The following is a 12,500-nucleotide window of genomic DNA, read 5'->3' on the forward strand; positions in this document are numbered from 1 at the left end:
GTGTGTGTGTGCATGTGCGTGTGTGTGTGTGTGTGCATGTGCGTGTGTGTGCACGCATGCGTGCGCATGCTTGTGTGTAGTTATCTGCACCCACTTTAATAGGGTTGTGTGTAGGGTTAGAGGCTGGGTTTCCTTACCTCCTCTGTGACAGCTGCTGCCTCTTCAGTAGATTTGGTGTAATGAGTATCAGGGTTTGTGTGTGTGTGTGTGTGTGTGTGTGTGTGTGTGTGTGTGTGTGTATGTGTGTGTGTGTGTGTGTGTGTGTGTGTGTGCAGACCCTAAATTCCCTAAAGAAGAAGAAACAGCTAATGACATACAGTTACAATGTTTTTGTATAGGTTATAGGGACAGATAGTCCAAGTCTTTTAACATCAGATCAGATGGGATGTACTCTCCATTCAACACCACGTGTGGCTTTACACATTCTGACTTCAAGCCTTTGAAAAAATGTCTATTTGAAACCTGTAAACAAATACCGGAAGAATACAAAGACGCATTTACTGTATGTAATAGATTGTGTAGTTGGCAGTGAGAATGTATCGAGTCTTAATTAAAAATGATGTATGGCTCGGTCATGCATGCAGTGTCCAGCCAGCACTCACCTTCAGAGGATCAATTTTGCCCCAGCAACAATTTAGCTGATGCTACACATTGAGAGTTAAGATCTGACACACACAAAAAAATCTTCTCCCCACCTCATCTCCCCTTCTTGCCTCCTCTTCACCCCTCAGACCGTCATTGGCCTGCTGCTGGACACTGTTTACAACAGCTCACATCTCCCAATCAAGGAAGGGGATTCTTTTGCCATGACACGCCGGATCTGCGTCGCGTGAAAACCTGTGTCAGGGGAATGGGAACAGAGTTAGTATTGATCAGGCAGGGGGAGCTGAAATATCATCGCTCTTACCTTGAGGAGTTCACATGAGCGAGGCTCCACACCAGAGAGCACCTGCAGGAAGATGCTCTGCTTGGTTCAGACTCGTACACTTTCTTTCTTGGTGTATTAGTACTTTTGTCACCAGGTAGCACACCTGAAGAGGAATAGTCCTGTAGTGATGGGCTAGTGGCCAAGGGAAATGCATGCAAATGACCTCACATTAATCTTCCACACTAAAAAGGAGGACAACCTTCTTTTGGGACTAAAAGCACATTACATCTCCTGCAGTGAACAGTAACATTTAATTTTCTCCATGGTTTTAATCATTTGACAGCCTTAATGGAGACATTAAGCACAAATGTGTTTGTGTTCCTTATCTAAATCATTATGAGCAGGATGTGTGACCACCATTACCATAAGAGGGTGGTAGTCTTGGGTTTTGATCGATTATGTGAGTACAATGGGGCTCAGCTGTTAAGAGAGTTGGTCAGTTAGTTAGTCAAGTATAAGTGTAGAGTATAAAAGGTAGTGATCAGTCAAGAGCAGGGTGCCCAATTTGGGGCCTGCGGGCCGACTCTGCTTTTTTTGCCCGTCCTGCTAGTTGTAAACGTATGTCAGCCGCTGGGAATTTCTGTTCCAGCGGCTTTTTTAAGGGTTAGCTGCAGTTCATTAGCTGACTACAGTTTCACACGGAGCAAAAATGAGGTGGGGGGTTGACGCGAGTGAGTAGCCGGGGTCGCTATGGATCGCTGTCTGAGGTTGTGGCATTACTGACAAAAATATAATACTGTATATTTCAATTTAATGTAAAGTGACATAACATGAATGCTTACTTTTGGCCCACGGCCCTCGACCCAGATACATTTTTGGGTCTTTAAAAGGAAGAATTCCCCTGGTCAAGAGTGTGTGTAAAGAGTGTAGAATGTGATTACAGGCTAAAAGCCTATGTAACCCATACATATGTATAAATAGGATCATGGGAAAACTGAACTCGGATAAATGGAATTCATGTAGCTTAAAGGTCTCATCTCATCGTTTTTTCATTAATTTTGCAGTGGTCTGTAGTATTGATGAATGCCCTGTGAGCCGGTTTTGGTGAAAAAAATGCTGTCCTGCGTCTGTTCCATGCTGTTCTAGTTTGGTGGGGAAGGTGGGCGGGGAGGAACGACTGGATTTCGCCTCTAGTCATGAATATTAATGACATGCTAATGAATTCACCTCTGATTGGCTAACAGTACTGTGACGCTTCCTCCAGTGCGTCCTCATCCGATTCTGCCTGTGCTATGCTCCATATTCAACTTTACAGTGCTAAAACCTGGCTAAAACTCGAGTCAAAACTGTTGCACAAAATGTCTTCGGAGATACAACTTCATGTGTTTGATCCTAGTATTCGAGTAGGAAGAAGAACCGCTTCCTGATCGTTTGTCGGTGAACGTTGGTTTAATAGAATGGTAACAATTGCCTGTCAGCTTAAAATTTCTCCTAAAAGAGGTAAACGTTTGTGACAATCGTCATCTTGCTTTCAAGTAATAAACAGTTGGAAACGTTTTAAAATAAAGACCTATTTCTTTACACAGTCAAAAGTCTTTGCAATCTTCCTAGTAGATATTTTATTTCACAACACAGGTAAGCACCCTAAATGCAGTTCAGCCACTGACCTAGCCTGCTAATGCTATCGGAATAGCTAGATAGTTATGGTTTGAATTCCATGATACTATCATTGAAAGACCACTTGATCATAGCCCAATATATAGATAGATCTAAATGCAAACACGCCTACCTAGCTATATTTTGCTGGAATTGTACCAGAATGCCTACAGAAGCAGAGAATGTGTGCTACAAGACTTCTCCAGTAATGAGAACTATGGCTTTGATAGCCTGACATTGGCAGAGGTTAGCCTACTCAAGTTGTTTTCTGTCACGTATGACAGAAAAAGTAGCCTACTATAGGAATCTTATAGTATTTTGGGACTAAATATTACAGTAATCTTATAGGAATACTATAGTATTTGGACATACTATAGGTACTATAGAAAAACTATAGCGGTTACAGGATATTATAGAGTTATTAGTAGTACTTCTACAGTATGTCCCAATTATTCCTATAAGATTACTATAATATTTTGTCCCAAATATAAGATTCCTATACTACTTTTTCGTAAGGGGATTGCTCATGTGGTTAGAAAAATGGGCAACACCAGTACCCCTGTTGTCTGTATGACCCTGTACCCAGGATTAGAACCAGTCTGCCTTAGCATAATGTACTCCCTTCAAAATGCACTAAACATTCGACTATGACGACTATGGCCCTCTGTGAGACAGAAGATATGAAAGGTAAGATAAACCTTTAGCTTAAAAGGGACAAAAACTGATGAAACTCCTAAAACAAATATACAAAACAGGTCAATTGTCTATAAACAACTTTATTATATTTACATACAGCAGTAGTACTCAAAGTGTGGTCCGCAAGCTCTCTCAAGTGTTCCACAAGTAGATGTGGTAAAATATAATAGATGAGTTGTTTGCAATATTGAACCAACTTGTATGTAAATCCAAACAGTTCTGCAACACTGATGTAACCTATGCCAGTTTAAATCATACGAATCCTCTGACACCATAAGCAAGGTGCAAAGACAATAAGCAAGGTGGTTCAGTAAGAAGGCCTATTGTGTAATATACTGTTGAAGTAGGTCTACTGTTTTTTTTTTTTTGCTAGGTGGTCCGTGAAACACTGACAAATAGTAATATTGCAGTCTATTAAAATAATGCAAACACAAAACAAGAACATCCAAACTATGCACAGAATTAACAATGTCTTCTTTTTGCCAGATGATGCAGACATCTGGCCTACAGATCCTTTGTAAGAGTGCTGGGATTATTTAGGGAAAAAGGTCTGAGTTGTTGTTTCGGCTTGTATTGTGCTGGGGATCCGAAGGGACAACACACAAAACACATTCGTTGGCTGTGATGATTTTATAACATTGCTCTTTGATTGCGCTGGGCCATAGGTGGAGCCATCAGGTGTTATTGTGGAGATGTCGCTTTCATCCTCCTCCTCCTCTTGATCAACCCGAGGTCTTCTAGCTGGCCTTGGATGAACAGGCTTGATGGCAGAAGAGGTAGCAGGCCCCCATGCCCATGGTGTATCCGAAGTGCTTGTGTCAATACTCATACTTTTCATGAAGTATTCTGTTTGGGTACCTAAAGTAAATAAATATGTATTACTGTCAAGTTACAAGATACTAATAGTACACAGGACATTCACTATCTCACAAAACTGTACTGGTACAATGGAAACAAAAATATTTTAGTGAATGTGGTAAGGTGTATGATGTACTAAGTAGCACACCCACAAGAAGACATTTGGTAATATCAATTCTATCTGTTATGCAATTCATGGGTTTCATCAGGTCCATTTACACAGGTGTATTAATCAAGCACCATGCAGTCTGCATTCATAATCGAGGTGCTTGATTTTATACACCTGTGGAAAGTGACCTGAAGAAACCCATGAATTGACTTTCCAAAACATTGACGAGCACATAAGAACCTGTATTAGCCTACTAGAAAAAGACTTCTAGAAACTAACTAGTACAAAAATAAAAGTTAGATCACAAACCTCGTCCACCTCTCACCATACATTCACACACCATCTTAAGGACTGGCTTTTGAGCATACAAAAATGTGAGCACTTCTCATAATACATTAATGTTGGTCTGCCTCTATAGTTTAGCTGTCCTGTAACCCATGGTGTATGTATGATAGATAGATGGATAGGTGGTTACTTTATTGATCCCTTAAGGGTTGTTTGGCTGTATGGTTATATGTCTTATGTTGTAAATGTTTTATTGGAGCTAGTATTATGGCATTATGTTCTATTGCTGTATGTCAATTGCTATGTGATTTAATATGGGTTTTTTTTTAGCCACCATGTGCCTAGTATAACATCTTGCCAATGGACTACAGTTGAAAATTAGCCTGCTGGCTAACACTGGCACATTTACAGAAATGTTGATCAATGTGCACTGTCCTTTAAATAAATAAATGAAATGAAATGAACCTTTGCTTCTAACGTGATGACCTAATGTAGGCTAGAAAGCTGTGTAGCCTGACATGAGGATGTGCTCTGGAAGACATACACACTAAGTAAACAGCAAGTAATCAAACAAAACATCATTGTATGTCAATGTAATAATGACAAGAAGACATAAATTAGACTGAAGTGTAAATACCTGAGCTCTAGTGATAGCAACTTAGCCTAATAGTGCAGGGGTATTGTGTTTTTGATTTTCCCTGTTTAGACTAGAACAATACCCGTACTTAGTTGAGCATAAAATATTGTTGCTAATATTATTATTTGTGGTTTAATGCTTAGGTTAGAAGATTATAGGTTCAACAAGCTAAATCTCTGGGTGGTGTGGTCAGTTTCTTATGAGTGTAGCTACACCAGGCACGTAACTAAAGCATTCTGTTCGCGTTATGTACTGCAACAATTAGCTTCCAATAGGCCTAATCAATGGAAGTAGCTACACCTGGCGTGTTAGTGGCCTGTAGGCTACGTTCGGGAAAATAGACCATTCCTCTAATGGATTTTACCAGAGCCCTTCCTATTAGGCATTCTCTGATTTTACACGTCGCGAACAGAACACTTCAATTACGTGCCTGGTGTAGCTTCCTGTAATATAGGCTAGCCTAAGCCTAGCTTGTACCCTTTTCATGCATGCTAACGTGAAGAATATGAACATGCTATTTTGTAACAGATGTTAGGTGGAAAAGTTTGTTTGTACTTACAGCCTGTGAGCTGGTGGTCGATCGTCATGACAGTACAGAACCAGGTTTTCAGAACATGATGCAAAACCACTTTCTAAGGCAGTGAGTGTGGTCGAAATGATTGGAACACAGAACTAATGTTGCACTACTTCGGTGGTGGTGTTCCAACGATAAATCCCAACCATTTCTTCCTCAACTCATGTTTCTAAGGCAAGACATGCAACATTGATGTGTTATTGCCAAAACAATAAAACAGGCACGATTTTTTCCCCCGCCATGTTGGCAACTTGCTGTTAGCGCCTACTAGCTGCAGAGAGACAATCCCCTAGCCGCAAAATCTTCCAGTCTTCCTGTAGGCGGTCACAAGCCAAGGTGGGCGAGGCCATGAATAGTCAGTTTCCCTTCGGCGTCATTGGGAAGGGCTCTTTCTGATTCGCTTGTTTTTCCGTGTATTTTCTTTCATTGGCTAATGCGGGCAATGGGGGTAGAAGATCATTTTCACGTGCAGCATGCATATGCAACTTAGAGTGAGCTATAGTATTTCAAAAGTAACAAGTATTAAACGGTTTCTCAGTGAATGTGACCTTTAACTCTTGTCCCAGTTTCTCTTTCTCAGACAGAAACCTCAAACTTGTGACCCCAGTAGCAATGAACTTCCAAAAAAACAGCGCAGGCTTTCCCATCATCCCTCAGTCTGCAAGCACAATGTCTGATAACTTTGGCTTTTTTCTCTGAGCGTGACTGATATCTCAGTGCTAATTAAGGAGGAATAATGGCAGTCATTTATCGCAGACTCAGCTGCTCACATCCATTCAAAGGCCTCCCTCAGTGGGGCTGCCAGCCAGTGGGGCTTCCCCTCCAGTCTCCATCAATCTGGCCTTCATTTGCAGTTATTAACAGGGACGAATACTGGAGGCAGGCTTTCTGAGAATCTGGCTGTGTGAATAGAATCTGGTTTTGTGATTAGAGAATCTGGCTTTGTGAATAGATTCTGGCTGTGTGAATAGAATCTGGTTTTGTGATTAGAGAATCTGGCTTTGTGAGTAGAATCTTACTTTGTGAATAGAATCTGGCTTTGTGAATAGAATTGGCTTGATATCTGAAAAGCAAGCTGCATCTCATTTCCAATTATGCGAGCTGCATTTGTTTACCCGAGTTGTTTGACAGATGTACGTAAGTAAGGCCAGGTGTGAAATTCATTGCTGTGTTCTATGGGATTTAACCTTTGACCTCATCTTGCTATTGCTGTGCTCTATCAGCTGTGTCTTATTTATGTAAATACAGTAGAGGTTCAAGAGGACTCTCTCCTCCTTGTTTTACAGATCTCTTTCTCCCTCTTCTCTCTTTCTCCCTCTTCTCTCTCTCTCTTTCTCCCTTTTCTCTCTCTCTCTTTCTCCCTCTTCTCTCTCTTCTCTCTCTCACACGATCTCTCGCTCTCCTTAAATCCCACACACTGCTCCAGCTATTAACATGCCTCCCCCTCTTCTCTGTCTCTCTCCGCAGGCGTTTGGCCAGGCCTACTCCCAGCAGCGCAAGGTGGCGGAGGACGGGGAGAGCAACGAGGAGACGCTGCTGCAGGAGTCGGCCAGTAAGGAGGCGTACTACATGGGCCGGCTTCTGGAGCTGCAGACCGAGCTGAAGAACAACCGCTCGGTGGCTTCCAACGCCCAGGCCGAGAGCGAGAGGCTCAACATGCTCGTGCAGGAGCTCAGAGAGGTGAGAGCACAACAGTTGGACTCAATTCAATTCAATTCAATTCAATTCAATTCAATTCAATTCAATGTGTCTTACTGGCATGGCCATTTGAAGGGGGAATGGTGTTGCTAAATCACAGAAGATGTAGAAAACAGCTCAAACATCCAAGATGCAGAATCATTGTAAAAGGGAAAAGTACCACCTTGATCATAGTCACTGGACAGTCACAGATAAAAGTGCAGAATAATCAGAGACCCTACTGAATTCACATATCACATCATATATTGAATTAGGTCAGCATGTCAGGATATAGACAGATATTCCCACACATTTATGGAAAATCTTCCCAATTTAGCTGAGGTTGATGCTCGACTAAGAGAGGGTCTTCACTTCTTTGACTTCCAGAGTTTGGTATCCTTGATTTCATAACTATCTTGTTTGACAATCTCAGTGCTGAAACACTGAAGAATATTCGTATACTCTTTGTTATAAGCAGGTAAAAACTGACTCCATGCTTATATGAGCTTGTTGTCCTTGTGAATGCTGGCACTGTGCCTAGTGCCTTCACTGTGGACTATTTGCAGATTGGTGATGCAACATTAGCTTGTGCAATGGAAACTCGGCCACGCTTGTCTTGCGCATCAGAGCATAGCCATATTTGTCTATGACGTGACAGACCTGACACTGCTGCAGTGCCTTAGCAATATAGTGCCATTTTTACTGTTTTATGAGAGGACTAGCAGAATAGCAGACTCAGCTATTGACAGTCTGATGGATTGACTCCCACCAAGCAAGCGTAGTCCTATTTATTAACCTCATTAGCAAGTTAGCAACAGAAAAGCAACATATATGCTAATGATAAATTATGTGTCATGCGTAGCATTTCAGCAATAGGTGTGTGATATTTATTGTTACATTTATTGATCTAACTGAATGTTTTGTTTTGTGAGATGAGATGTTTTGAATAATGCAGAAGCCACTCTGAGCAGTCATGTGTCCACCACCCTGTGCCCCATTAAACATTACTCTTATCATTAGCTCTTTTTGTCGGGCTTCTGCATGAATGACAGGTCAGGAGGGCAGCATGTAGGTCACCCAGAGGTCACCCATCCAGCGTGTACGTGAGTGTGTGTGTGTGTGTGCGTGTGTGTCAGCAGTCAGTGGCTGGTGGGGGTATGGGGTGTAACGCCCGGGTCAGAGACTGTCGCCACGGCCCCATTGTAGAGGCCAAATCCGCCGCTAAGCTGCAGAAAAAGGGGAAAATGTCCTGAGCTCGGCACATAGGGGTGGCGGAGCACAGAGCGTCCTGCGGGCTGCCCCCCGTGAGTCCTGCCTGCCTCGGGCCCGACGCAGCAACATACCTGCTGCATAGCACACATAGCTGAGGAGACACACGTGACCAGGCAAAACATGAAGAGCATGCTGGGCTCTGGGCACATTTATGTACATTTAACCATTTAGCAGATGTGAGCAAAAGTAGTTTATTGTTTATATCTTTGTGCAAAGCATAGGCACTTCACTTGTGTTGTTTTTTATTCATCATTAGTGTAGCTCTTATATTTTATCCTGAATCTTTAATGGTGTACAGAATACAGCATTTAATGTCTTTATCTTGAATATCAGGTGTGCCCGTTTGTGTGCTGAAAACAGGGAGGTGGATCTGTGATAACGTCATATGGATAATGTGATAATTTAGTGCCTCTTCATTTTAGGTTACATCGTAAAGTCCATAATGTAGTTCAAGACAACATGTAGCTCTTTTGCAGTATAAATAATGCAATACACTGTTCAATTACATTTTCATATTAAAGTGTCAGATCTCAGGGTCTCAGGGTCTCAGGGTCAGATCTCAGGGTAACAACGCATCAGCTGTTGCTGGGGTTTGTTTGATCTTTTTTAAGATAGTCACTCAGTGTGATAATTATTCTAATAACTTCACAAAAGATTGAACCACAATATCCATGAAAGTTGCTACAGGAACAACAGCCTGTCAAGGGTTCTAATAGTTTAACAAAGCAACATTCAAGTTCTTATCCAGGGACACCAGCCTGTCCTAAGTGCTGCCCTGGTGCTTGTCACTGTATTACCTCCATGCTGAATGAACAGTCAGAGGGAGAGCTAGTGACATGACTGGGATACATAAGGATGTCTTCGCCAGGCGACTGATGCGGGGGAGGTGGGATCCAGTGGATGACACTCGCTGTCAGATGTTACCATCAGCAGGTAGCGGTCTAGCTCCCCACCAGTGCCCTGCGGCTTTGGTGGTGCACTGATGCGCTCGGTGAAGAAACTGACTGGCTAAGCTGTTGGTGGTTTTTTTTTTTTAGCTGAAGGAGCAGTGCTATCTAACATCCTGCTTTGGCCTGGTGTGGAAAAGCCATTCATGGCGGTCTCCTCCAGTGCTTTAGTCTCTGCAGCTACTCAGCTCCTCACTTTTTCCAGCTCTTCAGGTGACACGAAGCTGGTCTTGAGCCGTAGGTTTTAAATGCTGCCATGGTGAGCAGCTTGTTGGTGGCAGGAGTTTGGTAATCTAAATTCTGTAGGAAAAGGAATTGCCCTGTTAATCCCTGTAAATAGCAGAGGTATTTATCAAAGTCAAATGCATTTTCAATATATTTCCAATGTGAAGAAATATCAGCTTAAGATAGGTAAACTCTGGAGATGGAACTGCTTTGTTTTGGTGGTTAGTCTTGTTTAGGTCAAGGATGTTACAATTCAAGTTCAACTTCTGTGTCACCCCACAGAACTGCAAACCCTTATTTGTTGATAGATCTGAATAGCCGTGAAGTGAGATTTATAGAGTCTGTAATAGACAGAGACAGTTGTGCTGTGTCGTGCCGTGCCATGCTGTGTTGTGGCATTGACCTGCCATTGTTCTCTAGTGGGTAAGCTGCTGTTTGTGTGGGGGTGGTCAAGGGGTTGGTGTGTGTGTGTGTGTGTGTGTGTGTGTGTGTGTGTGTGTGTGTGTGTGTGTGTGTGTGTGTGTAGTGGGGTAGAGGGGTGAAGGTGGGGGGGGGGGGGGGGGTGGATGGTCTCGTCCTGACCCCTGCTCGTGTGGAGCCTCTGGTTAGCACCCCAACAAAGGGTCGTCGCTGAGGGATAATTGTCCAGTAATCCCCTGGCCTTCGCAGTGGGCTCAGCCTCGTGCTGCCCTGCAGGGCAGTGGACCAGCGGTGAGACAACACATCCTCTAGGGTGTGTGTGGGGGGGGGGGGGGGTCAATAGAGGGGTTCATGCTGTGATCAGTGGCTCCACTCACTCCCTGGACTATGGGATTTGATGCTGTTAAGGGTAGTGGCTACGTCTTTAGTGGATTTGGTGGATCTGAGTAAATGATTTTCAAGCTTTTCTTTTGACTCGGAAACTATAGGTAACATATGTAACTCCAGTTCTCTGAGGGAGATGAGTGAGACGTCTCACTATGGGAAACAGCCCTTGCGTGGTGGGGGCGTGTCCCATTGTAAGATTTTGAGCGAATCGGCCAAAAGAGAACTGTGTGTGTGTGTAAACATCAGTTAGTCTGTTGGTCCACAGATGAAAGCTCACCCAGTGATCAAAAACTAAATAGTTTTCAGCAGCATCAGTTTTTTTTTATCCTGTATTAGACATCTAAACTCACATGGTCTGCATATAGTATAAATCTTTTGGTAACACTTTACAGTATATGAATTATCATGCATTTATGCGTAATGATTCATGATTTATGTATTACTTCATCCCTTAATATCTCATGAATTGACATGATTTCATAGTCTGTCATTTGTGACCTCATACATGAACCCATCAACTAAACCATTGTATGGTGGGCACATTATTATGATTTATGATTAAGAACGATCATTTCTTTTTCTGACGAAAATTTGGTCATCACTACTCCAATTCTGATTTGGACACAACACATGCCATTGTTCACACTTTAGTTGAGGGGTCACAAACATGAACTCGAGTAATTAAAGGAAAATTCCGGTATTTAGCACTTTGAGTCCCTTTTCTGGTTTGTTTTGGATGAACTAGAGTGGTGGACACCGAAATTGACAATTGGTCCCGTCTCGACTTTTCTGACTCATTTTGAATCGCCGTCGACTACTTCTGAGTTGCTGCCTACAGACATGCTCAAACATGTCCTAAACAACCCTTAACGTTCATTTTCAAAACTGCAACTCACCGAGTGGTTAGTGGTGTTTGCTAAATACTGGAATTTTCCTTTAACCTTAAATTCATCATGCTTAAGAAATCAATGATGTACCCACCGTACCTACAGTAATGCTTTAGCTGATTTATTGTTCATGCATGAGGTCATGAATGAAAACTTTCAACTTATGTCCATTCCAGATTCATAATATATAAAGGAATGAAGTAATGCATAAATCATTAATCAATGAAGTCATGATAATTCATTTACCATAAAAGTGTTACCAGGAATTTATAAAACTGCCTTCAGGGAGACGTCAGCTGCTAGAGCAACCAAGAACATGTATGAAAAGTTATTCATACCAAATGCAATAACATTGCTCAACTCAAAAGTAATTCATATGGAACCATATATTTATTCTTGCTGCCTGTTTTGTGCATGTGCCATGATGTGCATTTGTGTCCTTTTAAAAGAACCTGAATTCAAAGACAAATTTCCACATGGACTAAAGACCTCAAGTCAATTCCTGGTGCCTCATGACATTTTAAGCAATGAAAAAAAAAAAAAAAAAATTAATGAATTCAGTCATGCATGAACTCATAGTTCATGTACTGTTACCGTAAAGTGTTATCGAGTTGGTTAAGAGGTTTAGTAGTCATGACACCACTTCAACAAGGAAAGACAATGTTGGTTAAGGAAATCTGGCCTTTATTGAATTCAAGATGTAAAAAGGAAGTGCAGGAAATGCCACAAGATGTCAGGAGGAATTCCATTAAGCATTAGCATTCTGAGCAGTCACTTCAGGAGTCATCATGGGAGTCTACAGGGATAAAAAGCAGCCTTTTACTTACAATATGCCATTGGTTAACTGCAAGACACCTTGTTGTGACCACTGGTTGAGTTTATGAGCAAACTACAGACTGAAATATGAACCTGGCCAGCCCACAATGTCCCATTTCTGCACACTTGCTTAAGCCAAAGTGATTCATTGTACAGCATTTTGGGCCCACATGAACTGCCTACATT

At 42.1% G+C, this 12,500-nt stretch overlaps 1 protein-coding gene and 1 long non-coding RNA gene across 4 annotated transcripts in view; one reads left to right on the forward strand and one right to left on the reverse strand.

The window, feature by feature from the left end:
- bicd1a (bicaudal D homolog 1a) overlaps positions 1 to 12,500 on the forward strand; it is a 61,643-nt gene that overhangs the window by 24,202 nt on the left and 24,941 nt on the right. For all 3 annotated transcript variants that reach the window (XM_042111389.1, XM_042111390.1, XM_042111388.1), the window contains exon 2: positions 7,151 to 7,363. In XM_042111389.1, coding sequence (XP_041967323.1) covers positions 7,151 to 7,363 — 213 coding nt within the window. The remainder of the gene's footprint in view (positions 1 to 7,150; positions 7,364 to 12,500) is intronic.
- LOC121724690 overlaps positions 12,166 to 12,500 on the reverse strand; it is a 1,252-nt gene continuing 917 nt past the window's right edge. Inside the window, exon 3 of the long non-coding RNA XR_006035259.1 lies at positions 12,166 to 12,294. This is a non-coding gene — a long non-coding RNA (uncharacterized LOC121724690). The remainder of the gene's footprint in view (positions 12,295 to 12,500) is intronic.

Source organism: Alosa sapidissima, chromosome 11, assembly GCF_018492685.1.
Source record: "Alosa sapidissima isolate fAloSap1 chromosome 11, fAloSap1.pri, whole genome shotgun sequence".
NCBI lineage: Eukaryota > Metazoa > Chordata > Actinopteri > Clupeiformes > Clupeidae > Alosa > Alosa sapidissima.